Source organism: Procambarus clarkii, chromosome 65, assembly GCF_040958095.1.
Source record: "Procambarus clarkii isolate CNS0578487 chromosome 65, FALCON_Pclarkii_2.0, whole genome shotgun sequence".
Lineage (NCBI taxonomy): Eukaryota > Metazoa > Arthropoda > Malacostraca > Decapoda > Cambaridae > Procambarus > Procambarus clarkii.
In genome coordinates, this window is record NC_091214.1 from 19864245 (window position 1) to 19892042 (window position 27798).

Consider the following 27798-nt stretch of genomic DNA (forward strand, 5'->3'; position numbering starts at 1 on the left):
ATGATGGTGACGGGCTTAGTGCTGTGGGTGGAGATGATGGTGACGGCAGTAGTGCTATGGGTGGAGATGATGGTGACGGCAGTAGTGCTGTGGGTGGAGATGATGGTGACGGCAGTAGTGCTGTGGGTGGAGATGATGGTGACGGCAGCAGGCTGTGGGTGGAGATGATTGTGACGGCAGCAGTGCTGTGGGTGGATATGATGGTGACGGCAGCAGTGCTGTGGGTGATGATGGTGACGGCAGTATTGCTGTGAGTGGAGATGATGGTGACAGCATTGCTGTGGGTGGAGATGATGGTGACAGCATTGCTGTGGGTGGAGATGATGGTGACAGCATTGCTGTGGGTGGAGATGATAGTAACAAGTGGTGATAGTGACTGCATGACGGTCACAACAGTGGTATGTATAGCAGCAGCGATAGTGACGAGCGGTAATGATGACAAGTGGTAATTGTGAGGCAGTGACGACAGGTGATGGCGACAAGTGTCGAGTGTGACGATGAAAGTAGTTGGTAAATATGACGGTGACGGCAGTGATAGTGATAACAGTAATGGTGACGGCCGTGATGGTAATAACAGTGATGCTGGTTGTGGAGATGAACAGGTCCGGGCTAAGGCTGTGACGAACTCCATGATGGTGATACTGATAACTTTCTAGCCAAACGAACGAGGCGGCGAGAGTGTGAGAATAAGAGTGAGCGAGTGAGGCCGGGCCTCCAGAGGACAGCGCACCCACCCGTCCGTCGTCCGCGACGTTACCAGAGCGACTGACTCGCTGCTCAACAAGTTGCCTGGATCAGTCATCGCCACTGTTACCACACCCACTCCTCACTATCCTACTTCCTCTTTCCCTTTACACACGCTTCCTGACTATCCCAGCCGCTGGTCAACTATCCCTCACACCCAGCACGGCCGCGCCGGGCCCCCAAGACGCTCTCTGGACTCTCACACGGACTCACAATGCGAACGAGATCCTTAGAAGGAAGACTGTCGCAGCCTCCAAGTCTGTGGTAACACTGGCGCCAGCACGGCGCTAAGTCCCGCCCTTTGTGTCAGCACGCGCAGGAGGGCGGGGCCAGGGCGGGGAGGGGCCAATGGTGGGTGGGACAAGTGGGCGTGGTTAAGGGCGGGGCTATGCCACGCAACTTCCCAGAGGGGTTGAGGGAAGGGCAAGACGCGATAAGAGTTAACGGAGATCATGAGTGGGGAGGGGGGGGGGGGGGGGGAAGGGGATGTTGGGGAGGTTATGTTGAGGTTGGTGAGTGTGGTGTGTGGGTTATGTTGAGGTTGGTGAGTGTTGTGTGTGGGTTATGTTGAGGTTGGTGAGTGTGGGGGTTATGTTGAGGTTGGTGAGTGTGGTGTGTGTGTGGGTTATGTTAAGGTTGGTGAGTGTTGTGTGTGGGTTATGTTGAGGTTGGTGAGTGTGGTGTGTGTGTGGGTTATGTTAAGGTTGGTGAGTGTGGGGGTTATGTTGAGGTTCGTGAGTGTGGGGGTTATGTTGAGGTTGGTGAGTGTGGTGTGTGTGTGGGTTATGTTAAGGTTGGTGAGTGTGGGGGTTATGTTGAGGTTCGTGAGTGTGGGGGTTATGTTGAGGTTGGTGCGTGTTGTGTGGGGGTTATGTTGAGATTGGAGAGTGTTGTGTGGGGGTTATGTTGAGGTTGGAGAGTGTTGTGTGGGGGTTATGTTGAGGTTGGTGAGTGTGGGGGTTATGTTGAGGTTGGTGAGTGTGGGGGTTATGTTGAGGTTGGTGAGTGTGGGGGTTATGTTGAGGTTGGTGAGTGTGGGGGTTATGTTGAGGTTCGTGAGTGTTGTGGGGGTTATGTTGAGGTTGGTGAGTGTGGGGGTTATGTTGAGGTTGGAGTGTTGTGTGGGGGTTATGTTGAGGTTGGTGAGTGTTGTGTGGGGGGTTATGTTGAAGTTGGAGAGTGTTCAGTGGGGGTTATGTTGAGGTTGGTGAGTGTTGTGTGAGGGTTATGTTGAGGTTGGTGAGTGTTGTGTGAGGGTTATGTTGAGGTTGGTGAGTGCGAGGGTTAGGTTGAGGTTGGTGAGTGTGAGGGTTATGTTGAGGTTGGTGAGTGATTTGTGTGGGTTATGTTGAGGTTGGTGATTGTGGCGGTTATGTTGAGGTTGGTGATTGTGGTGTGTGGGGGTTATGTTGAGGTTGGTGAGCGTTGAGTGGGGGTTATGTTGAGGTTGGTGAGTGTGGGGGTTATGTTGAGGTTGGTGAGTTTGGTGTGTGGGTTATGTTGAGGTTGGTGAGTGTGGGGGTTATGTTGAGGTTGGTGAATGGTGTTACGGCCCTCTCGGGTCGCAACTGGGTTCGTACTCTGATGTTATTAGAGGAAGGGTATCCGGCCCCAAGCCAGTAGTGGCTTTCAAGGGATGAGATCCGTGACGCAAGTAAAATAAAAGGGGAAGGGAAAGAAAGGCAAAACCTTAAGATTATAATAACCTTCACCAATAAGTAATATATAAAAGTTACACAGGGGGAGGGGTATTAACACTACACAGGGGAAGTATATACATGGTCGTCTTCTCCTGAAGACGCTGGATCCTCTCGGTGCTAAGTCCTCGGTGCTCTCGTGGTCTCTTGACGAATCCTTCGATCAAGCTGAGTCTACCCCTGACACAGGCCAGCCAAAACACAGTTCCACTGGGGCACTGCCGTGGAGGCCGTCAACCACAAGTCCAGCAGAACTGCTGGCAGGTTCCGGATCAGCAACGCTGGTCAGGCCACTCCACGAGCGATACTAGGGTTGCGCCCTAGTCAGGAGCCTCGTGTGATACCACAGATCACTCTCCTGTCCTCAATACCCCAGTGGTCAATCGTCTCCAGCAGTCGGTCCCGGGTACGACAATCCTTCTACTGCCACTTCACTGGCAGGGTAACACCACAGTGTTCTTCCGGGAGGCGACTCACAGCTGCTGCAGCAATGCACAAGGTATGGGGACGGCTGCCTTGGGTAGACTGACTCAACTTCCCTTACAGCAGTCCCAGGTCGACTCTGTAAGTAGACACGTCATCAATAACAGGGACACACTCAAGCACCTCACTTACAGGCTCAGACACAAACGCCCACCTATCCATTCCATAGATGGCGCTGTCGTCTGAGCACCACCTCACCAGAGGTCAGCAACAGCTGTGTTATGTGCTGAACAGGACTGGAAACTGGCCCTTGTGACCAGTACACTTCGTCCTCACCAGGTGGCGTCGTCCATTTGGTGGGGGGTTTCGCGAGCTGACCCACAGATGGCTCGGTCGTCACTGCTCCGTGCTCGGACGCTGGATTCGGGTCCGTAACAAATGGTGTGAGGGTTATGTTGAGGTTGATGAGTGTTGTGTATGGGGTATGTTGAGGTTGGTGAGTGTTGTGTGTGGGTTATGTCGAGGTTGATGAGTGTTGTGTATGGGTTATGTTGAGGTTGGTGAGTGCTGTGTGTAGGTTATGTTGAGGTTGGTGAGTGTGGGGGTTATGTTGAGGTTGGTGAGTGTGGAGGTTATGTTGAGGTTGGTGAGTGTGGGGGTTATGTTGAGGTTGGTGAGTGTGGGGGTTATGTTGAGGTTGGTGTGTGGTTTCTGAGGGTTATGTTGAGGTTGGCGAGTGTTGTGTGTGGGTTATGTTGAGGTTGGTGAGTGTTGTGTGTGGGTCATGTTGAGGTTGGTGAGTGTGGTGTGTGGGTTAGGTTGAGGTTGGTGAGTGTGGGGGTTATGTTGAGGTTGATGAGTGTTGTGTGGGGGGTTATGATGAGGTTGGTGAGTGTTGTGTGGGTTATGATAAGGTTGGTGAGTGTTGTGTGGGGGTTATGTTGAGGTTTGTGAGTGTTGTGTGTGGGTTATGTTGAGGTTGGCGAGTGTGGTGTGTTGGTTATGTTGAGGTTGATGAGTGTTGTGTGTGGGTTATGTTGAGGTTGGTGAGTGTTGTGTGTGGGTTACGTTGAGGTTGGTTGAGTATGGGGGTTATGTTGAGGTAGGTGAGTGTGGGGGTTATGTTGAGGTAGGTGAGTGTGCGGGTTATGTTGAGGTTGATGAGTGTTGTGTGGGGGTTATGTTGAGGTTGATGAGTGTGGGGGTTATGTTGAAGTTGGTGAGTGTTGTGTGTGGGTTATGTTGAGGTTGGTTTCTGTGAGGGTTATGTTGAGGTTGGTGAGTGTGGGGGTTATGTTGAAGTTGGTGAGTGTTGTGTGTGGGTTATGATGAGGTTGGTTTGTGTGAGGGTTATGTTGAGGTTGGTGAGTGTGGGGTTTATAATAAGGTTGATGAGTATTGTGTGGGTGGGTATGATGAGGTGGGTGAGTGTGGGGGTTATAATAAGGTTGATGAGTATTGTGTGGGGGTTATGTTGAGGTTGGTGAGTGTTGTGTATGTGGGTTATGTTGAGGTTGGTGAGTGTGGTGTTGGGGTTATTTTGAGGTTGGTGAGTGTGTGGGTTATGTTGAGGTTGGTGAGTGTAATGTTGGGGTTATGTTGAGGTTTGTGTGTGTGTGGGGGTTATGTTGAGGTTGGTATATGGGGGGGGGTTATGTTGAGGTTGGTGAGTGTGGTGTGAGGGGTTATGATGAGGTTTGTGAGTGTGGTGTGTTGGTTATGTTGAGGTTGGTGAGTGTGGTGTTGGGGTTATTTTGAGGTTGGTGAGTGTGTGGGTTATGTTGAGGTTGGCGAGTGTAATGTTGGGGTCATGTTGAGGTTGGTATGTGAGGGGGGTTATGTTGAGGTTGGTTAGTGTAATGTGAGGGGTTATGATGAGGTTTGTGAGTGTGGTGTGGGGGTTATGATGAGGTTGGTGAGTTGTGTGGGGGTTATGTTGAGGTTGGTGAGTGTTGTGTGAGTTATATTGAGGTTGGTGAGTGTTGTGTGGGGGTTATGTTGAGGTTGGTGAGTGTTGTGTGGGGGTTATGTTGAGGTAAGTGAGTGTTGTGTGGGTTATGTTGAGGTTGGTGAGTGTTGTGTGGGGGTTATGTTGAGGTTGGTGAGTGTTGTGTGGGGGTTATGTTGAGGTTGGTGAGTGTTGTGTGGGGGTTATGTTGAGGTTGGAGAGTGTTGTGTGGGGGTTATGTTGAGGTTGGTGAGTGTTGTGTGGGGGTTATGTTGAGGTTGGTAAGTGTGGTGTGGGGGTTATGTTGAGGTTGATGAGTGTTGTGTGGGGGTTATGTTGAGGTTAGTGAGTGTTGTGTGGGTTATGTTGAGGTTGGTGAGTGTTGTGTGTGGGTTATGTTGAGGTTGGTGAGTGTTGTGTGTGGGTTATGTTGAGGTTGGTAAGTGTTGGGTTGGGGGTTATGTTGAGGTTAGTGAGTGTTGTGTGTGGGTTATGTTGAGGCTGATGAGTGTTGTGTGTGTGGGTTATGTTGAGGTTGGTGAGTGTTGTGTGTGGGTTATGTTGAGGTTGGTAAGTGTTGTGTGTGGGTTATGTTGAGGTTGGTGAGTGTGGTGTGTGGGTTATGTTGAGGTTGGTTTCTGTGAGGGTTATGTTGAGGTTGGTGAGTGTGGGGGTTATGTTGAAGTTGGTGAGTGTTGTGTGTGGGTTATGATGAGGTTGGTTTGTGTGAGGGTTATGTTGAGGTTGGTGAGTGTGGGGGTTATAATAAGGTTGATGAGTATTGTGTGGGTGGGTATGATGAGGTGGGTGAGTGTGGGGGTTATAATAAGGTTGATGAGTATTGTGTGGGGGTTATGTTGAGGTTGGTGAGTGTTGTGTATGTGGGTTATGTTGAGGTTGGTGAGTGTGGTGTTGGGGTTATTTTGAGGTTGGTGAGTGTGTGGGTTATGTTGAGGTTGGTGAGTGTAATGTTGGGATTATGTTGAGGTTTGTGTGTGTGTGGGTGTTATGTTGAGGTTGGTATATGGGGGGGGTTATGTTGAGGTTGGTGAGTGTGGTGTGAGGGGTTATGATGAGGTTTGTGAGTGTGGTGTGGGGGTTATGTTGAGGTTGGTGAGTGTTGTGTGTGGGGTTTATGTTGAGGTTGGTGAGTGTGGTGTGGGGGTTATGTAGAGGTTGGTGAGTGTTGTGTGGGGGTTATGTTGAGGTTGGTGAGTGTTGTGTGAGTTATGTTGAGGTTGGTGAGTGTTGTGTGGGGGTTATGTTGACGTTGGTGAGTGTTGTGTGGGGGTTATGTTGAGGTTGGTGAGTGTGGTGTGTTGGTTATGTTGAGGTTGGTGAGTTGTGTGTGGGTTATGTTGAGGGTGGTGAGTGTGGTGTGAGGGTTATGTTGAGGTTGGTAAGTGTTGTGTGTGGGTTATGCTGAGGTTGGTGAGTGGTGTGGGGGTTATGTTGAGGTTGGTGAGTGGTGTGTGTGGGTTATGTTGAGGTTGGTGAGTGTGGTGTGGGGGTTATGTTGAGGTTGGTGAGTGTGATGTGGGGGATATGTTGAGGTTGGTGAGTGTGGTGTGGGGATTATGTTGAGGTTGGTGAGTGTTGTGTGTGGGTTATGTTGAGGTTGATGAGTGTTGTGTGTGGGTTATGTTGAGGTTGATGAGTGTTGTGTGGGGGTTATGTTGAGGTTGGTAAGTGTTGGGTTGGGGGTTATGTTGAGGTTAGTGAGTGTTGTGTGTGGGTTATGTTGAGGCTGATGAGTGTTGTGTGTGTGGGTTATGTTGAGGTTGGTGAGTGTTGTGTGTGGGTTATGTTGAGGTTGGTAAGTGTTGTGTGTGGGTTATGTTGAGGTTGGTGAGTGTGGTGTGTGGGTTATGTTGAGGTTGGTTTCTGTGAGGGTTATGTTGAGGTTGGTGAGTGTGGGGGTTATGTTGAAGTTGGTGAGTGTTGTGTGTGGGTTATGATGAGGTTGGTTTGTGTGAGGGTTATGTTGAGGTTGGTGAGTGTGGGGGTTATAATAAGGTTGATGAGTATTGTGTGGGTGGGTATGATGAGGTGGGTGAGTGTGGGGGTTATAATAAGGTTGATGAGTATTGTGTGGGGGTTATGTTGAGGTTGGTGAGTGTTGTGTATGTGGGTTATGTTGAGGTTGGTGAGTGTGGTGTTGGGGTTATTTTGAGGTTGGTGAGTGTGTGGGTTATGTTGAGGTTGGTGAGTGTAATGTTGGGATTATGTTGAGGTTTGTGTGTGTGTGGGTGTTATGTTGAGGTTGGTATATGGGGGGGGTTATGTTGAGGTTGGTGAGTGTGGTGTGAGGGGTTATGATGAGGTTTGTGAGTGTGGTGTGGGGGTTATGTTGAGGTTGGTGAGTGTTGTGTGTGGGGTTTATGTTGAGGTTGGTGAGTGTGGTGTGGGGGTTATGTAGAGGTTGGTGAGTGTTGTGTGGGGGTTATGTTGAGGTTAGTGAGTGTTGTGTGGGTTATGTTGAGGTTGGTGAGTGTTGTGTGGGGGTTATGTTGAGGTTGGTGAGTGTTGTGTGGGGGTTATGTTGAGGTTGGTGAGTGTTGTGTGGGGGTTATGTTGAGGTTGGAGAGTGTTGTGTGGGGGTTATGTTGAAGTTGGTGAGTGTGGTGTGTTGGTTATGTTGAGGTTGGTGAGTTGTGTGTGGGTTATGTTGAGGGTGGTGAGTGTGGTGTGAGGGTTATGTTGAGGTTGGTAAGTGTTGTGTGTGGGTTATGCTGAGGTTGGTGAGTGGTGTGGGGGTTATGTTGAGGTTGGTGAGTGGTGTGTGTGGGTTATGTTGAGGTTGGTGAGTGTGGTGTGGGGGTTATGTTGAGGTTGGTGAGTGTGATGTGGGGGATATGTTGAGGTTGGTGAGTGTGGTGTGGGGGTTATGTTGAGGTTGGTGAGTGTTGTGTGCGGGGGTTATGTTGAGGTTGGTGATTGTTGTGTGTGGGGGTTATGTTGAGGTTGGTGATTGTTGTGTGTGGGGGTTATGTTGAAGTTGGTGAGTGTTGTGTGTGGGGGTTATGTTGAGGTTGGTGAGTGTGGTGTGGGGGTTATGTTGAGGTTGGTGAGTGTGATGTGGGGGATATGTTGAGGTTGGTGAGTGTGGTGTGGGGGTTATGTTGAGGTTGGTGAGTGTGGTGTGGGGGTTATGTTGAGGTTGGTGAGTGTGGTGTGGGGGTTATGTTGAGGTTGGTGAGTGTTGTGTGTGGGTTATGTTGAGGTTGGTGAGTGTGGTGTGGAGGTTATGTTGAGGTTGGTGAGTGTGGTGTGGAGGTTATGTTGAGGTTTGTGAGGGTTATGTTGAGGTTGGTGAGTATTGTGTGAGGGTTATGTTGAGGTTGGTGAGTGTTGTGTAAGGGTTATGTTGAGGTTGGTGAGTGTTGTGTGAGGGTTATGTTGAGGTTGGTGAGTGTTGTGTGAGGGTTATGTTGAGGTTGGTGAGTGTTGTGTGAGGGTTATGTTGAGGTTGGTGAGTGTTGTGTGAGGGTTATGTTGAGGTTGGTGATTGTGGTGTGGGGATTATGTTGAGGTTGGTGAGTGTTGTGTGTGGGTTATGTTGAGGTTGATGAGTGTTGTGTGTGGGTTATGTTGAGGTTGATGAGTGTTGTGTGGGGGTTATGTTGAGGTTGGTGAGTATGGTTGGGGAGGTTATGTTCAGGTTGGTGAGTGTTGTGTGGGGGTTATGTTGAGGTTGGTGAGTGTTGTGTGGGGGTTATGTTGAGGTTGGTGAGTGTTGTGTGAGTTATATTGAGGTTGGTGAGTGTTGTGTGTGGGTTATGTTGAGGTTGGTGAGTGTTGTGTGGGGGTTATGTTGAGGTTAGTGAGTGTTGTGTGGGGGTTATGTTGAGGTTGGTGAGTGTTGTGTGGGGGTTATGTTGAGGTTAGTGAGTGTTGTGTGGGTTATGTTGAGGTTGGTGAGTGTTGTGTGGGGGTTATGTTGAGGTTGGTGAGTGTTGTGTGGGGGTTATGTTGAGGTTGGTGAGTGTTGTGTGGGGGTTATGTTGAGGTTGGAGAGTGTTGTGTGGGGGTTATGTTGAAGTTGGTGAGTGTGGTGTGTTGGTTATGTTGAGGTTGGTGAGTTGTGTGTGGGTTATGTTGAGGGTGGTGAGTGTGGTGTGAGGGTTATGTTGAGGTTGGTAAGTGTTGTGTGTGGGTTATGCTGAGGTTGGTGAGTGGTGTGGGGGTTATGTTGAGGTTGGTGAGTGGTGTGTGTGGGTTATGTTGAGGTTGGTGAGTGTGGTGTGGGGGTTATGTTGAGGTTGGTGAGTGTGATGTGGGGGATATGTTGAGGTTGGTGAGTGTGGTGTGGGGGTTATGTTGAGGTTGGTGAGTGTTGTGTGCGGGGGTTATGTTGAGGTTGGTGATTGTTGTGTGTGGGGGTTATGTTGAGGTTGGTGATTGTTGTGTGTGGGGGTTATGTTGAAGTTGGTGAGTGTTGTGTGTGGGGGTTATGTTGAGGTTGGTGAGTGTGGTGTGGGGGTTATGTTGAGGTTGGTGAGTGTGATGTGGGGGATATGTTGAGGTTGGTGAGTGTGGTGTGGGGGTTATGTTGAGGTTGGTGAGTGTGGTGTGGGGGTTATGTTGAGGTTGGTGAGTGTGGTGTGGGGGTTATGTTGAGGTTGGTGAGTGTTGTGTGTGGGTTATGTTGAGGTTGGTGAGTGTGGTGTGGAGGTTATGTTGAGGTTGGTGAGTGTGGTGTGGAGGTTATGTTGAGGTTTGTGAGGGTTATGTTGAGGTTGGTGAGTATTGTGTGAGGGTTATGTTGAGGTTGGTGAGTGTTGTGTAAGGGTTATGTTGAGGTTGGTGAGTGTTGTGTGAGGGTTATGTTGAGGTTGGTGAGTGTTGTGTGAGGGTTATGTTGAGGTTGGTGAGTGTTGTGTGAGGGTTATGTTGAGGTTGGTGAGTGTTGTGTGAGGGTTATGTTGAGGTTGGTGATTGTGGTGTGGGGATTATGTTGAGGTTGGTGAGTGTTGTGTGTGGGTTATGTTGAGGTTGATGAGTGTTGTGTGTGGGTTATGTTGAGGTTGATGAGTGTTGTGTGTGGGTTATGTTGAGGTTGATGAGTGTTGTGTGGGGGTTATGTTGAGGTTGGTGAGTATGGTTGGGGAGGTTATGTTCAGGTTGGTGAGTGTTGTGTGGGGGTTATGTTGAGGTTGGTGAGTGTTGTGTAGGGGTTATGTTGAGGTTGGTGAGTGTTGTGTGAGTTATATTGAGGTTGGTGAGTGTTGTGTGTGGGTTATGTTGAGGTTGGTGAGTGTTGTGTGGGGGTTATGTTGAGGTTAGTGAGTGTTGTGTGGGGGTTATGTTGAGGTTGGTGAGTGTTGTGTGGGGGTTATGTTGAGGTTAGTGAGTGTTGTGTGGGTTATGTTGAGGTTGGTGAGTGTTGTGTGGGGGTTATGTTGAGGTTGGTGAGTGTTGTGTGGGGGTTATGTTGAGGTTGGTGAGTGTTGTGTGGGGGTTATGTTGAGGTTGGTGAGTGTTGTGTGGGGGTTATGTTGAGGTTGGAGAGTGTTGTGTGGGGGTTATGTTGAAGTTGGTGAGTGTGGTGTGTTGGTTATGTTGAGGTTGGTGAGTTGTGTGTGGGTTATGTTGAGGGTGGTGAGTGTGGTGTGAGGGTAATGTTGAGGTTGGTAAGTGTTGTGTGTGGGTTATGCTGAGGTTGGTGAGTGGTGTGGGGGTTATGTTGAGGTTGGTGAGTGGTGTGTGTGGGTTATGTTGAGGTTGGTGAGTGTGGTGTGGGGGTTATGTTGAGGTTGGTGAGTGTGATGTGGGGGTTATGTTGAGGTTGGTGAGTGTGGTGTGGGGGTTATGTTGAGGTTGGTGAGTGTTGTGTGCGGGGGTTATGTTGAGGTTGGTGATTGTTGTGTGTGGGGGTTATGTTGAGGTTGGTGATTGTTGTGTGTGGGGGTTATGTTGAAGTTGGTGAGTGTTGTGTGTGGGGGTTATGTTGAGGTTGGTGAGTGTGGTGTGGGGGTTATGTTGAGGTTGGTGAGTGTGATGTGGGGGATATGTTGAGGTTGGTGAGTGTGGTGTGGGGGTTATGTTGAGGTTGGTGAGTGTGGTGTGGGGGTTATGTTGAGGTTGGTGAGTGTGGTGTGGGGGTTATGTTGAGGTTGGTGAGTGTTGTGTGTGGGTTATGTTGAGGTTGGTGAGTGTGGTGTGGAGGTTATGTTGAGGTTGGTGAGTGTGGTGTGGAGGTTATGTTGAGGTTTGTGAGGGTTATGTTGAGGTTGGTGAGTATTGTGTGAGGGTTATGTTGAGGTTGGTGAGTGTTGTGTAAGGGTTATGTTGAGGTTGGTGAGTGTTGTGTGAGGGTTATGTTGAGGTTGGTGAGTGTTGTGTGAGGGTTATGTTGAGGTTGGTGAGTGTTGTGTGAGGGTTATGTTGAGGTTGGTGAGTGTTGTGTGGGGGTTATGTTGAGGTTGGTGATTGTGGTGTGGGGATTATGTTGAGGTTGGTGAGTGTTGTGTGTGGGTTATGTTGAGGTTGATGAGTGTTGTGTGTGGGTTATGTTGAGGTTGATGAGTGTTGTGTGGGGGTTATGTTGAGGTTGGTGAGTATGGTTGGGGAGGTTATGTTCAGGTTGGTGAGTGTTGTGTGGGGGTTATGTTGAGGTTGGTGAGTGTTGTGTGGGGGTTATGTTGAGGGTTGCGAGTGTGGGGGTTATGTTGAGGTTGGTTTGTGTGAGGGTTATGTTGAGGTTGGTGAGTGTTGTGTGGGGGTTATAATAAGGTTGATGAGTATTTTGTGTGGGGGGGGGTATGATGAGGTGGGTGAGTGTGGGGGTTATGTTGAGGTTAGTGAGTGTTGTGTGTTGGTTATGTTGAGGTTGGTGAGTGTGGTGTTGGGGTTATTTTGAGGTTGGTGAGTGTGTGGGTTATGTTGAGGTTGGCGAGTGTAATGTTGGGGTCATGTTGAGGTTGGTATGTGAGGTTGGTTATGTTGAGGTTGGTTAGTGTAATGTGAGGGGTTATGATGAGGTTTGTGAGTGTGGTGTGGGGGTTATGATGAGGTTGGTGAGTGTTGTGTGGGGGTTATGTTGAGGTTGGTGAGTGTTGTGTGAGTTATATTGAGGTTGGTGAGTGTTGTGTGTGGGTTATGTTGAGGTTGGTGAGTGTTGTGTGGGGGTTATGTTGAGGTTAGTGAGTGTTGTGTGGGGGTTATGTTGAGGTTGGTGAGTGTTGTGTGAGGGTTATGTTGAGGTTTGTGAGTGTTGTGTGGGGGTTATGTTGAGGTTGGTGAGTGTTGTGTGGGGGTTATGTTGAGGTTGGTGAGTGTTGTGTGGGGGTTATGTTGAGGTTGGAGAGTGTTGTGTGGGGGTTATGTTGAGGTTGGTGAGTGTTGTGTGGGGGTTATGTTGAGGTTGGTAAGTGTGGTGTGGGGGTTATGTTGAGGTTGATGAGTGTTGTGTGGGGGTTATGTTGAGGTTAGTGAGTGTTGTGTGGGTTATGTTGAGGTTGGTGAGTGTTGTGTGTGGGTTATGTTGAGGTTGGTGAGTGTTGTGTGTGGGTTATGTTGAGGTTGGTAAGTGTTGGGTTGGGGGTTATGTTGAGGTTAGTGAGTGTTGTGTGTGGGTTATGTTGAGGCTGATGAGTGTTGTGTGTGTGGGTTATATTGAGGTTGGTGAGTGTTGTGTGTGGGTTATGTTGAGGTTGGTAAGTGTTGTGTGTGGGTTATGTTGAGGTTGGTGAGTGTTGTGTGTGGGTTATGTTGAGGTTGGTGAGTGTGGGGGATATGTTGAGGTTGGTGAGTGAGGGGGTTATGTTGAGGTTGGTGAGTGTGGGGGTTATGTTGAGGTTGGCAAGTGTTGTGTGTGGGTTATGTTGAGGTTGGTGAGTGTTGTGTGTGGGTTATGTTGAGGTTGGTGAGTGTGGTGTGGGGGTTATGTTGAGGTTGGTCAGTGGTGTGTGTGGGTTATGTTGAGGTTGGTGAATGTTGTGTGTGGGTTATGTTGAGGTTGGTGAATGTTGTGTGTGGGTTATGTTGAGGTTGATGAGTGTTGTGTGTGGGTTATGTTGAGGTTGATGAGTGTTGTGTGGGGGTTATGTTGAGGTTGGTCAGTGGTGTGAGGGTTATGTTGAGGTTTGTGAGTGTGGCGTGTGGGTTATGTTGAGGTTAGTGAGTGTGGTGTGTGGGTTATGCTGATGTTGGTGAGTGTGGCGTGTTGGTTATGTTGAGGTTGGTGAGTGTGGGGATTATGTTGAGGTTGGTGAGTGTGAGGGTTATGTTGAGGTTGGTGAGTGTGAGGGTTATGTTGAGGTTGGTGAGTGTTAGGGTTATGTTGAGGTTGGTGAGTGTTAAGGTTATGTTGAGGTTGGTGAGTGTTAAGGTTATGTTGAGGTTGGTGAGTGTGAGGGTTATGTTGAGGTCGGTGAGTGTGGTGTGTGGGGGTTATGTTGAGGTTGGTGTGTGGGCGTTATGTTGAGGTTGGTGAATGTTGTGTGGGGGTTATGTTGAGGTTGGTGAGTGTGGTGTGTGGGTTATTTTGAGGTTGGTGAGTGGTGTGTGGGTTATGTTGAGGTTGGTGAGTGTGGTATGTGGGTTATGTTGGGGTTGGTGAGTGTGGTGTGGGTTATGTTGAGGTTGGTGAGTGTGGTGTGGGTTATGTTGAGGTTGGTGAGTGTGGTGTGGGTTATGTTTAGGTTGGTGAGTGTGGTATGTGGGTTATGTTGAGGTTGGTGAGTGTGGGTTATGTTGAGGTTGATGAGTGTGGGAGTTATGTTGAGGTTGGTGAGTGTTGTGTGGGGGCTATGTTGAGGTTGGTGAGTGTGGGTTATGTTGAGGTTGATGAGTGTGGGAGTTATGTTGAGGTTGGTGAGTGTTGTGTGGGGGCTATGTTGAGGTTGGTGAGTGTGGGTTATGTTGAGGTTGGTGAGTGTTGTGTGTGGGTTATGTTGAGGTTGGTGAGTGTTGTGTGTGGGTTATGTTGAGTTTGGTGAGTGCGGGTTATGTTGAGGTTGGTGAGTGTAGTGTGGGGGTTATGTTGAGGTTGGTGAGTGTGGTGTGGGGGTTATGTTGAGGTTGGTGAGTGTGGGGGTTATGTTGAGGTTGGTGAGTGTGGGGGTTATGTTGAGGTTGGTGAGTGTGGGGGTTATGTTGAGGTTGGTGAGTGTGGGGGTTATGTTGAGGTTGGTGAGTGTGGGGGTTATGTTGAGGTTGGTGAGTGTGGGGGTTATGTTGAGGTTGGTGAGTGTGGGGGTTATGTTGAGGTTGGTGAGTGTGGGGGTTATGTTGAGGTTGGTGAGTGTGGGGGTTATGTTGAGGTTGGTGAGTGTGGGGGTTATGTTGAGGTTGGTGAGTGTGGGGGTTATGTTGAGGTTGGTGAGTGTGGGGGTTATGTTGAGGTTGGTGAGTGTGGGGGTTATGTTGAGGTTGGTGAGTGTGGGGGTTATGTTGAGGTTGGTGAGTGTGGGGGTTATGCTGAGGTTGGTGAGTGTGGGGGTTATGTTGAGGTTGGTGAGTGTGGGGGTTATGTTGAGGTTGGTGAGTGTGGGGGTTATGTTGAGGTTGGTGAGTGTGGGGGTTATGTTGAGGTTGGTGAGTGTGGGGGTTATGTTGAGGTTGGTGAGTGTGGGGGTTATGTTGAGGTTGGTGAGTGTGGGGGTTATGTTGAGGTTGGTGAGGGAAGTGTGACACGCACTCTGCCTGTCTCATGATTGATTAAATATGGTAGACAGTGGCTGGCAAAGCTCCTTTTTGCATTTTTTAAGTTCCCTGGCAAACACTTCGTCTGCCCCTGTGACCAGATTCACGAAGCAGTTACGCAAGTACTTACGAACGTGTAAAACTTTCCTCAATCTTTGATGGCTTTGGTTACATTTATTAAGCAGTTTACAAGCATGAAAACTTCCCAGTCAACTGTTGTTGTTATAAACAGCCTCCTGGTGCTTTGGAGCGCATTAACTTTTTAATAATTGTAAACAAAGCCGCCAAAAACTGAGAAAAGATGTACAGGTTCGTAAGTGCTTGCGTAACTGCTTCGTGAGTCTGGCCGCTGGGGATTTGTTTGGTTTGAGTTTCACTATTTGTTTAATAAAATCCTCCCTGGTAACTGCAAAACTAGTTAACCTGTCCTCGTCCTAAATTTTTTTATTTAAAATTACCACACATCTCTTCGTCATTATCAAATTATCTGACCTGTCTCAGTTTTTAATGGACCTATCCCTTCCCTCATCTTCGTTCGACGTAACTGAAAAAACCCTTTAAGATTTGTCTTTGCTTGCCCTGCTATACGACCTTCATAGTTTCTTTTTGCTCTCCTTATCTCTTTTTTTAACATTTCTAACCAGTTGGACAAATTCTTGTTCAAAAGTGACTTCCCCCATTCTTAATCCTTTTGTATCAAGCTCTCTTTCAATTTATTAGGTTCTTCAGATCCTTTGTTATCCATTTCGGTCCGTTATCCATAGTGGATAACGGTCGTAGTCGTAATGGCTTGGCACTTTCCCCTGATACTGTAATTCCTTCCCTCTGCCACTGATTTCATTCCATACATTACTCATTACTAAATCTTCAATCAAAACGTTATAAGGAACTATAAAATTAACTGCGTTTTTGGTTAATTTTGCAAGACAAAAAACACACACTGACAATGTACCAAACCTTTCTAGAACTGTGAAGCAGCACCAACATTTACGAGCAACACACTGTGTGACATCACTCCTCAACCAACCAGCAACACCCAAGACATATTCAAATACGCATCAAAACATTCAACAACCCCCACCCCAGCCCCCCCCCCCCCCTCAGCGGCTCCTAGAGCGTCTGTAGCGACGCTTTTCCCGCCACAGCGCCCCGCGTGTCGTTTGTCTTTTGTTGGCGCGCGTCAGAACAAAAGCGCGGGAACTCGACGTCATTTCCGCCCCAAGATGAGTTCCCGCCAAAATCCCCGCGTCGAGCCCTGTAGCAAAGAGTGACGCGCATATTTATCAGTCTTACCGAAGGGAGGAGGGAGAGGGGGAAGCCCTGTTCTCGCCTGATGCTTTTTACTCAGTCTTAAACTTTACAAGTGGTGTGAACTGCCCCTTTTTTATTTTCCAGGGGCATGCCAGAGGGGAAGTGTTTAGAAGTAAATGCGCTTACAGAAAAATGAAAATATTGTTGACATGGAGGAGAGGGTATGGGAGAAGAAGGGAGGTCTGACGGGCTGTGACCGGATGTTCCCAACTTGTAAAAATGGCGAGGAAGTTGGCCGTGGTTGTGACTAGCATATTTATGGTACAGGAGGAAATAGAGCCGCTTCGGCACCAATGCTCTCTCTTAAACGCTTCCACACACCTCCGGCCTCGGGAAAATTAATCCCTATTGGCACGTCACCCAAGGGTTGCAATGGCCCGCCTCGTCAGACATATTGCATTTTCAACAACGTCTTGGATTTGGTGTTATGCGAGTGTGTCTGTCTGTCTCTGAGAAGGCGAGGAGGAAACACGTATCGGTTTAACAGTATTGGAGGCGGCGAGGGAAGGGGCCCCGGCCACCACCTGCTGTAGGGGACCCACCACCTGCTGTAGGGAAAGACCCCACCACCTGCTGTAAGGAAGGGGTCCACCACCTGCTGTAGGGAAGGGGCTCCGGCCACCACCTGCTGTAGGGGACCCACCACCTGCTGTAGGGAAAGACCCCACCACCTGCTGTAAGGAAGGGGCCCACCACCTGCTGTAAGGAAGGGGTCCACCACCTGCTGTAGGGAAAGACCCCACCACCTGCTGTAGGGAAGGGACCCACCACCTGCTGTAGGGAAGGGACCCACCACCTGCTGTAGGGAAAGACCCCACCACCTGCTGTAGGGAAGGGGCCCACCACCTGCTGTAGGGAAGGGGCCCACCACCTGCTGTAGGGAAGGGACCCCCGGCCACCACCTGCTGTAGGGAAGGGACCCACCACCTGCTGTAGGGAAGGGGCCCACCACCTGCTGTAGGGAAGGGACCCACCACCTGCTGTAGGGAAGGGACCCACCACCTGCTGTTAGGGAAGGGGTCCACCACCTGCTGTAGGGAAGGGGCTCCGGCCACCACCTGCTGTAGGGGACCCACCACCTGCTGTAGGGAAAGACCCCACCACCTGCTGTAAGGAAGGGGTCCACCACCTGCTGTAGGGAAGGGGTCCACCACCTGCTGTAGGGAAGGGGTCCACCACCTGCTGTAAGGAAGGGGTCCACCACCTGCTGTAAGGAAGGGGTCCACCACCTGCTGTAGGGAAAGACCCCACCACCTGCTGTAGGGAAGGGACCCACCACCTGCTGTAGGGAAGGGACCCACCACCTGCTGTAGGGAAGGGACCCACCACCTGCTGTAGGGAAGGGACCCACCACCTGCTGTAGGGAAGGGACCCACCACCTGCTGTAGGGAAAGACCCCACCACCTGCTGTAGGGAAGGGGCCCACCACCTGCTGTAGGGAAGGGGCCCACCACCTGCTGTAGGGAAGGGGTCCACCACCTGCTGTACGGAAGGGGCCCACCACCTGCTGTAGGGAAGGGACCCACCACCTGCTGTAGGGAAGGGGCCCACCACCTGCTGTAGGGAAAGACCCCACCACCTGCTGTAGGGAAGGGACCCACCACCTGCTGTAGGGAAAGACCCCACCACCTGCTGTAAGGAAGGGGTCCACCACCTGCTGTAAGGAAGGGGTCCACCACCTGCTGTAAGGAAGGGACCCACCACCTGCTGTAGGGAAGGGACCCACCACCTGCTGTAGGGAAGGGGTCCACCACCTGCTGTAGGGAAGGGACCCACCACCTGCTGTAGGGAAAGACCCCACCACCTGCTGTAGGGAAGGGGCCCACCACCTGCTGTAGGGAAGGGACCCACCACCTGCTGTAGGGAAGGGACCCACCACCTGCTGTAGGGAAGGGGTCCACCACCTGCTGTAGGGAAAGGACCCCCGGCCACCACCTGCTGTAGGGAAGGGACCCACCACCTGCTGTAGGGAAGGGACCCACCACCTGCTGTAGGGAAGGGGTCCACCACCTGCTGTAGGGAAGGGACCCCCGGCTACCACCTGCTGTAGGGAAGGGACCCACCACCTGCTGTAGGGAAGGGACCCACCACCTGCTGTAGGGAAGGGGCCCACCACCTGCTGTAGGGAAGGGACCCACCACCTGCTGTAGGGAAGGGGCCCACCACCAGATGTAGGGAAGGGACCCACCACCTGCTGTAGGGAAGGGACCCACCACCTGCTGTAGGGAAGGGACCCACCACCTGCTGTAGGGAAGGGGCCCACCACCTGCTGTAGGGAAGGGGCCCACCACCTGCTGTAGGGAAGGGGCCCACCACCTGCTGTAGGGAAGGGACCCACCACCTGCTGTAGGGAAGGGACCCACCACCTGCTGTAGGGAAGGGGCCCACCACCTGCCACAGCCCCACCACCTGCCACAGTCCCACCACCTGCCACAGCCCCACCACCTGCCACAGTCCCACCACCTGCCACAGTCCCACCACCTGCCACAGTCCCACCACCTGCCACAGCCCCACCACCTGCCACAGTCCCACCACCTGCCACAGCCCCACCACCTGCCACAGTCCCACCACCTGCCACAGCCCCACCACCTGCCACAGTCCCACCACCTGCCACAGCCCCACCACCTGCCACAGTCCCACCACCTGCCACAGTCCCACCACCTGCCACAGTCCCACCACCTGCCACAGTCCCACCATCTGCCACAGTCCCACCACCTGCCACAGTCCCACCATCTGCCACAGTCCCACCATCTACCACAGCCACACCACCTGCCACAGTCCCACCACCTGCCACAGTCCCACCACCTGCCACAGTCCCACCACCTGCCACAGTCCCACCACCTGCCACAGTCCCACCACCTGCCACAACCCCACCACCTGCCACAGTCCCACCACCTGCCACAGTACCACCACCTGCCACAGCCCCACCACCTGGCCCACCACCTGCCACAGTCCCGCCACCTGCCACAGTCCCGCCACCTGCCACAGTCCCGCCACCTGCCACAGCCCCACCACCTGGCCCACCACCTGCCACAGTCCCGCCACCTGCCACAGTTCCGCCACCTGCCACAGCCCCACCACCTGGCGCACCACCTGCAACAGTCCCACCACCTGCCACAGTCCCACCACCTGGCCCACCACCTGCCACAGTCCCACCACCTGGCCCACCACCTGCCACAGTCCCACCACCTGGCCCACCACCTGCCACAGTCCCACCACCTGGCCCACCACCTGCCACAGCCCCACCACCTGGCCCACCACCTGCCACAGCCCCACCACCTGCCACAGTCCCGCCACTTGCCACAGCCCCGCCACTTGCCACAGCCCCACCACCTGCCACAGCCCCAATACCTGGCCCACCACCTGCCACAGTCCCACCACCTGCCACAGTCCCACCACATGGCCCACCACCTGCCACAGTCCCACCACCTGCCACAGCCCCACCACCTGGCCCACCACCTGCCACAGCCCCACCACCTGGCCCACCACCTGCCACAGCCCCACCACCTGGCCCACCATCTGCCACAGCCCCACCACCTGGCCCACCACCTGCCACAGTCCCACCACCTGGCCCACCACCTGCCACAGCCCCACCACCTGGCCCACCACCTGCCACAGCCCCACCACCTGGCCCACCACCCCACCACCTGGCCCACCACCTGCCACAGCCCCACCACCTGGCCCACCACCTGCCACAGCCCCACCACCTGGCCCACCACCTGCCACAGCCCCACCACCTGGCCCACCACCTGCCACAGTCCCACCACATGGCCCACCACCTGCCACAGTCCCACCACATGGCCCACCACCTGCCACAGTCCCACCACATTGCCCCCCACCTGCCACAGTCCCACCACCTTGCCCACCACCTGCCACAGTCCCACCACATGGCCCACCACCTGCCACAGTCCCACCACCTGGCCCACCACCTGCCACAGTCCCACCACCTGGCCCACCACCTGCCACAGTCCCACCACATGGCCCACCACCTGTCACAGTCCCACCACCTGGCCCACCACCTGCCACAGTCCCACCACCTGGCCCACCACCTGCCACAGTCCCACCACCTGGCCCACCACCTGCCACAGTCCCACCACCTGGCCCACCACCTGCCACAGTCCCACCACATGGCCCACCACCTGCCACAGTCCCACCACATGGCCCACCACCTGCCACAGTCCCACCACATGGCCCACCACCTGCCACAGTCCCACCACCTGGCCAACCACCTGCCACAGTCCCACCACATGGCCCACCACCTGCCACAGTCCCACCACATGGCCCACCACCTGCCACAGTCCCACCACCTGGCCAACCACCTGCCACAGTCCCACCACATGGCCCACCACCTGCCACAGTCCCACCACATGGCCCACCACCTGCCACAGTCCCACCACCTGGCCAACCACCTGCCACAGTCCCACCACCTGGCCAACCACCTGCCACAGTCCCACCACCTGGCCCACCACCTGCCACAGTCCCACCACATGGCCCACCACCTGCCACAGTCCCACCACCTGGCCCACCACCTGCCACAGTCCCACCACCTGCCACAGCCCCACCACCTGCCACTGTCCCAACACATGGCCCACATCATTACTGACGCGCGTCGCTCCTCCATCATTAGTATTTCACTTCAGTCAACCGGTTTTAAGATCTATGCGAGGAGGTTGTTCATGAAGAACACGTGTTGGCGGTGTTCTGGGGCGCAGCTCACACTACCCTTGTTCATTGTTCTTGTTGGTGAACATCTCCACATCTATTTTGATGAACACAAATGTAAGCTATTAGTCTGCATTAACGAATGTTATCCTTCTCACTATAGAACACCGTCACTGTTCCTGAAGAACACCTTCACTGTCCCTGAAGAACACCTTCACTGTCCCTAAAGAACACCGTCACTGTCCCTGAAGAACACCGTCACTGTCCCTGAAGAACACCTTCACTCTCCCTGAAGAACACCGTCACTGTCCCTGAAGAACACCGTCACTGTCCCTGAAGAACACCGTCACTGTCCCTGAAGAACACCGTCACTGTCCCTGAAGAACACCGTCACTGTCCCTGAAGAACACCGTCACTGTCCCTGAAGAACACCGTCACTGTCCCTGAAGAACACCGTCACTGTCCCTGAAGAACACCTTCACTGTCCCTGAAGAACACCGTCACTGTCCCTGAAGAACACCGTCACTGTCCCTGAAGAACACCGTCACTGTCGTCGTCCTGCCACCACCGTGCAGGACCAGGCCACCGTGCAGTACCAGGCCACCGTGCAGGACGAGGCCACCGTGCAGGACGAGGCCACCGTGCAGGACCAGGCCACCGTGCAGGACGAGGCCACCGTGCAGGACGAGGCCACCGTGCAGTACCAGGCCACCGTGCAGGACCAGGCCACCGTGCAGGACCAGGCCACCGTGCAGGACCAGGCCACCGTGCAGTACCAGGCCACCGTGCAGGACGAGGCCACCGTGCAGTACCAGGCCACCGTGCAGGACCAGGCCACCGTGCAGGACGAGGCCACCGTGCAGGACGAGGCCACCGTGCAGGACCAGGCCACCGTGCAGGACCAGGCCACCGTGCAGGACCAGGCCACCGTGCAGGACCAGGCCACCGTGCAGGACCAGGCCACCGTGCAGGACGAGGCCACCGTGCAGGACCAGGCCACCGTGCAGGACCAGGCCACCGTGCAGGACGAGGCCACCGTGCAGGACGAGGCCACCGTGCAGGACGAGGCCACCGTGCAGGACCAGGCCACCGTGCAGGACCAGGCCACCGTGCAGGACCAGGCCACCGTGCAGGACCAGGCCACCGTGCAGGACCAGGCCACCGTGCAGGACGAGGCCACCGTGCAGGACCAGGCCACCGTGCAGGACGAGGCCACCGTGCAGGACGAGGCCACCGTGCAGTACCAGGCCACCGTGCTGGACCAGGCCACCGTGCAGGACGAGGCCACCGTGCAGGACGAGGCCACCGTGCAGGACGAGGCCACCGTGCAGGACGAGGCCACCGTGCAGGACCAGGCCACCGTGCAGGACCAGGCCCCCGTGCAGGACCAGGCCCCCGTGCAGGACCAGGCCACCGTGCAGGACCAGGCCACCGTGCAGGACCAGGCCACCGTGCAGGACCAGGCCACCGTGCAGGACCAGGCCACCGTGCAGGACCAGGCCATCGTGCAGGACGAGGCCATCGTGCAGGACGAGGCCACCGTGCAGGACGAGGCCACCGTGCAGGGGAAGGGCACCGTGCAGGACGAGGCCACCGTGCAGGACGAGGCCACCGTGCAGGGGAAGGGCACCGTGCAGGACCAGGCCACCGTGCAGGACGAGGCCATCGTGCAGAACGAAGCCACCGTGCAGGACGAGGCCACCGTGCAGGACGAGGCCACCGTGCAGAACGAGGCCACCGTGCAGGACCAGGCCATCGTGCAGGACCAGGCCACCGTGCTGTGGAAGGCCACCGTGCAGGACGAGGCCATCGTGAAGAACGAGGCCACCGTGCAGGACCAGGCCACCGTGCAGGACGAGGCCACCGTGCAGGACGAGGCCATCGTGCAGAACGAGGCCACCGTGCAGGACCAGGTCACCGTGCAGAACTAGGCCACCGTGCAGGACGAGGCCACCGTGCAGGACGAAGCCACCGTGCAGGACGAGGCCACCGTGCAGGACGAGGCCACCGTGCAGGACGAGGCCACCGTGCAGGGCGAGGCCACCGTGCAGGACGAGGCCACCGTGCAGGACGAGGCCACCGTGCAGGGGAAGGCCACGGTGCAGGGCGAGGCCACCGTGCAGGACCAGGCCACCGTGCAGGACGAGGCCACCGTGCAGGGCGAGGCCACCGTGCAGGACCAGGCCACCGTGCAGGGCGAGGCCACCGTGCAGGGGAAGGCCACCGTGCAGGACGAGGCCACCGTGCAGGACGAGGCCACCGTGCAGGACGAGGCCACCGTGCAGGACGAGGCCACCGTGCAGGGGAAGGCCACCGTGCAGGGCGAGGCCACCGTGCAGGACGAGGCCACCGTGCAGGACGAGGCCACCGTGCAGGACGAGGCCACCGTGCAGGACGAGGCCACCGTGCAGGACGAGGCCACCGTGCAGGGCGAGGCTACCGTGCAGGGCGAAGCCACCGTGCAGGGCGAGGCCACCGTGCAGGACCAGGCCACCGTGCAGGGCGAGGCCACCGTGCAGGACGAGGCCACCGTGCAGGACGAGGCCACCGTGCAGGACGAGGCCACCGTGCAGGACGAGGCCACCGTGCAGGGCGAGGCCACCGTGCAGGACGAGGCCACCGTGCAGGACGAGGCCACCGTGCAGGACGAGGCCACCGTGCAGGACGAGGCCACCGTGCAGGGCGAAGCCACCGTGCAGAGCGAGGCCACCGTGCAGGACGAGGCCACCGTGCAGGACGAGGCCACCGTACAGGACGAGGCCACCGTGCAGGGCGAAGCCACCGTGCAGAGCGAGGCCACCGTGCAGGACGAGGCCACCGTGCAGGACGAGGCCACCGTGCAGGACGAGGCCACCGTGCAGGGCGAGGCCACCGTGCAGGACGAGGCCACCGTGCAGGACGAGGCCACCGTGCAGGGCGAAGCCACCGTGCAGACGAGGCCACCGTGCAGGACGAGGCCACCGTGCAGGGGTGACAACTTGAGGGTGCAGAAGCGCCTAAGTGCTGCATTCTTCACAAATCACAATAACGGGGCAGTAATTGCAGCTGCTTATTTACCTCACAATTATCATAATTTTCTGTGGGTGTTCCATTTCAGCTGACGCAGCTCCTCAAGTGCTTCAAGTTACAGCGGCCGCCACACGTACACACTGTGTGTACACAATACTGTTTCTTCCAGTGTGTCTGACTACATGGTCCTCATATATTGCATTTTACTAGTTTTAAAGTTTCCCGATATATATTTAAAGTATATATTTCTAAGTTAACAACTACGTCATAAAATGCACCGTAAAGTGTCCCAATTGGACGTTGACACTGTGCCGTGGGATGTAACCATCTGCTTAAACCACTGCAGGCGCTGCACGGTGCTGCTCTAGGGTGGGAGCAACACTGTGCTAGGCTGCAGGAGGTGACTGCAGCAGTCAACCTGTGCTCGCTCGCTACAGGCTGTCCTACAGCGGCCGTCGTATGGAGTGGAGGTGTGGCTGTAGCCGTAGAACAACAGTCTGGACCCCAACCTCTCCGTTCTATGTCCATGCTCTCAAGTCCTATAAATCCTACCTTTTAAAAGCTTTTATTTCCACTAACTAGTAATCAGTTGGGCGGTTGTGACTCGAGGCACAGATACAGATGGCTGCAGTGTGAAGACACTGAAATATTCTCATTTTTAATGTCAGGTTTAATCAATTATTACATAGTACAGCGAAGCTGGAGCTTAGATGCAACTTACATTCAAGGCAAGACATTTGTGTTTTATATTATATTACCGACAACCAATAGGCTTCATTAGGTTATACTATCCGTGTATTCATTGAATTATTCTTGGCTAATAACGCTGTGTTAAATTACAAGATAAATTAAATTATATAGCAAAGTTTGAATAAATTAGGTTATTTTATTCCCCCCAAAAAATCACAGGACTCATAACAACTATTAATCGAACGTACGAAAATGGACTTTTGTACCCAACAAAGAAAGTAATTACCAAAAGAAAGTAGCAAGCCAGGTAGACAATGTAGCTGTACCCAACACAGTTCACATTTCTGTACTATTAGAATTCAGCAATTGTCAGGCTTAGAAGTGGAAGAGTAATTATATAAGCTAACCTGTCATAGGGCATACACACACAGACCTGAGACAGCCTAGGCTTGGTGGTGATGCCTTCCTCCTCACACCCTCTACACAATACAGCGAGGAAGGCACGAGCAAACTGCTGAAGTTCATACCACTCACAAGACCCGAAGACAAACAAAAAAGTATAAAACCAATCAATGGTTCGACAGTCAATGACTGGACGCAAATCACAAAAAAGTTGAAGTACTTCTGTTAATTTAAGACTAGCCTAGTCAAGTTTAATTTGAAATAACCTGATTAATTTCCAAGTGGGATTGTAAAGTAATTACAGATGTTGCTAAGGTAATATGTTATATGATATTGAGAAACTTGAGTATGCTAATGGAAAGGTGAGTAAATTTGGAATTCATTCTTTGTGCAATTATTTTAGTGCTTATTGCAATATGGTAGATAAGACTGAATGATAAATATGTAAAATCTTAATATAAAAAGATTAATAGGTCTTATGTCTATATAAATTGATTGATAGCGAACATACGATGGAATGACTACAGTCTTTAACTACCTGTGTTTTAATTAGCACAAAGGTCAATGGATATTAAAGCTGTTAGGACTCGCCAACAGTGATAGGCTGAGTGATCACCACGTTAGAGGAAAGATGAATCAGGGGGATGATATAACATGTAATATATTATGGGACATTCGCAGGCTGGACATTGATGCAATGTTCAAGTGAGAGACGTCACCACCAGAGGACGCGGGAGACACAGACCAGCCGGAGAGACGTCACCACCAGAGGACGCGGGAGACACAGACCAGCCGGAGAGACGTCAGCACCAGAGGACGCGGGTGACACACCAGCCGGAGAGACGTCACCACCAGAGGACGCGGGTGACACACCAGCCGGAGAGACGTCACCACCAGAGGACGCGGGTGACACACCAGCCGGAGAGACGTCACCACCAGAGGACGCGGGTGACACACCAGCCGGAGAGACGTCACCACCAGAGGACGCGGGTGACACACCAGCCGGAGAGACGTCAGCACCAGAGGACGCGGGTGACACACCAGCCGGAGAGACGTCACCACCAGAGGACGCGGGTGACACACCAGCCGGAGAGACGTCACCACCAGAGGACGCGGGTGACACACCAGCCGGAGAGACGTCACCACCAGAGGACGCGGGTGACACACCAGCCGGAGAGACGTCACCACCAGAGGACGCGGGTGACACACCAGCCGGAGAGACGTCACCACCAGAGGACGCGGGTGACACACCAGCCGGAGAGACGTCAGCACCAGAGGACGCGGGTGACACACCAGCCGGAGAGACGTCACCACCAGAGGACGCGGGTGACACACCAGCCGGAGAGACGTCACCACCAGAGGACGCGGGTGACACACCAGCCGGAGAGACGTCACCACCAGAGGACGCGGGTGACACACCAGCCGGAGAGACGTCACCACCAGAGGACGCGGGTGACACACCAGCCGGAGAGACGTCAGCACCAGAGGACGCGGGTGACACACCAGCCGGAGAGACGTCACCACCAGAGGACGCTGGTGACACAGACCAGCCGGAGAGACGTCAGCACCAGAGGACGCGGGTGACACACCAGCCGGAAAGACGTCAGCACCAGAGGACGCGGGTGACACACCAGCCGGAGAGACGTCAGCACCAGAGGACGCTGGTGACACAGACCAGCCGGAGAGACGTCAGCACCAGAGGACGCGGGTGACACAGACCAGCCGGAGAGACGTCAGCACCAGAGGACGCTGGAGAGACACACCAGCCGGAGAGACGTCAGCACCAGAGGACGCGGGTGGACGCTGGAGACAGACCAGCCGGAGAGACGTCAGCACCAGAGGACGCGGGAGAGACACAGACCAGCCGGAGAGACGTCAGCACCAGAGGACGCGGGTGACACAGACCAGCCGGAGACGTCAGCACCAGAGGACGCGGGTGACACAGACCAGCCGGAGACGTCAGCACCAGAGGACGCGGGTGACACAGACCAGCCGGAGACGTCAGCACCAGAGGACGCGGGTGACACAGACCAGCCGGAGACGTCAGCACCAGAGGACGCGGGTGACACAGACCAGCCGGAGACGTCAGCACCAGAGGACGCGGGTGACACAGACCTGCCGGAGACGTCAGCACCAGAGGACGCGGGTGACACAGACCAGCCGGAGACGTCAGCACCAGAGGACGCGGGTGACACAGACCAGCCGGAGACGTCAGCACCAGAGGATGCGGGTGACACAGACCAGCCGGAGACGTCAGCACCAGAGGACGCGGGTGACACAGACCAGCCGGAGACGTCAGCACCAGAGGATGCGGGTGACACAGACCAGCCGGAGACGTCAGCACCAGAGGACGCGGGTGACACAGACCAGCCGGAGAGACGTCAGCACCAGAGGACGCGGGTGGACACTGGAGACAGACCAGCCGAAGAGACGTCAGCACCAGAGGACGCGGGTGGACGCTGGAGACAGAGACCAGCCGGAGAGACGTCAGCACCAGAGGACGCGGGTGGACGCTGGAGACAGAGACCAGCCGGAGAGACGTCAGCACCAGAGGACGCGGGTGGACGCTGGAGACAGAGACCAGCCACACACACATCAGGGACACCCCACCGTGAGAGAGACAATAGTGTTCGCTACAAGAGAATATCGTCGAGGCAAATTGAATATGAAAATTAAACAAAATACGACGAGAAACACAATGATTGAAAGTTATTGCATTAACTGACCAAGATATAGAAAAAGTGGGGCTAAGGAGCTGTTGCTCGACCTTGTAATCACATCAAGGTGAACACACTCCCACAAGAGTTAGATTAATCACATCAAGGTGAACACACTCCCACAAGAGTTAGATTAATCACATCAAGGTGAACATACTCCCACAAGAGTTAGATTAATCACATCAAGGTGAACATACTCCCACAAGAGTTAGATTAATCACATCAAGGTGAACATACTCCCACAAGAGTTAGATTAATCACATCAAGGTGAACATACTCCCACAAGAGTTAGATTAATCACATCAAGGTGAACATACTCCCACAAGAGTTAGATTAATCACATCAAGGTGAACATACTCCCACAAGAGTTAGATTAATCACATCAAGGTGAACATACTCCCACAAGAGTTACATTAATCACATCAAGGTGAACATACTCCCACAAGAGTTAGATTAGAGACCCTCCGTGTCAATGACTGCGGATGACACAGTATTAATAAGATGAGTCTACACTATCAGAAGACTGTACAACACTGCCAGAACGAGA

General features: G+C 53.8%; 1 protein-coding gene across 1 annotated transcript; it reads left to right on the top strand.

Moving 5' to 3' along the window:
- Window positions 1-497: 497 nt before the first annotated feature.
- On the top strand, window positions 498-27210 carry LOC138355009 (enolase-phosphatase E1-like). Its single transcript, XM_069309718.1, has 6 exons — window positions 498-635; window positions 20949-22346; window positions 22377-23468; window positions 24817-24896; window positions 25260-26114; window positions 26208-27210. Exons 1-6 carry the CDS (start codon window positions 498-500, stop codon window positions 27208-27210), a joined length of 4566 nt encoding a protein of 1521 aa, XP_069165819.1.
- Window positions 27211-27798: the final 588 nt, after the last annotated feature.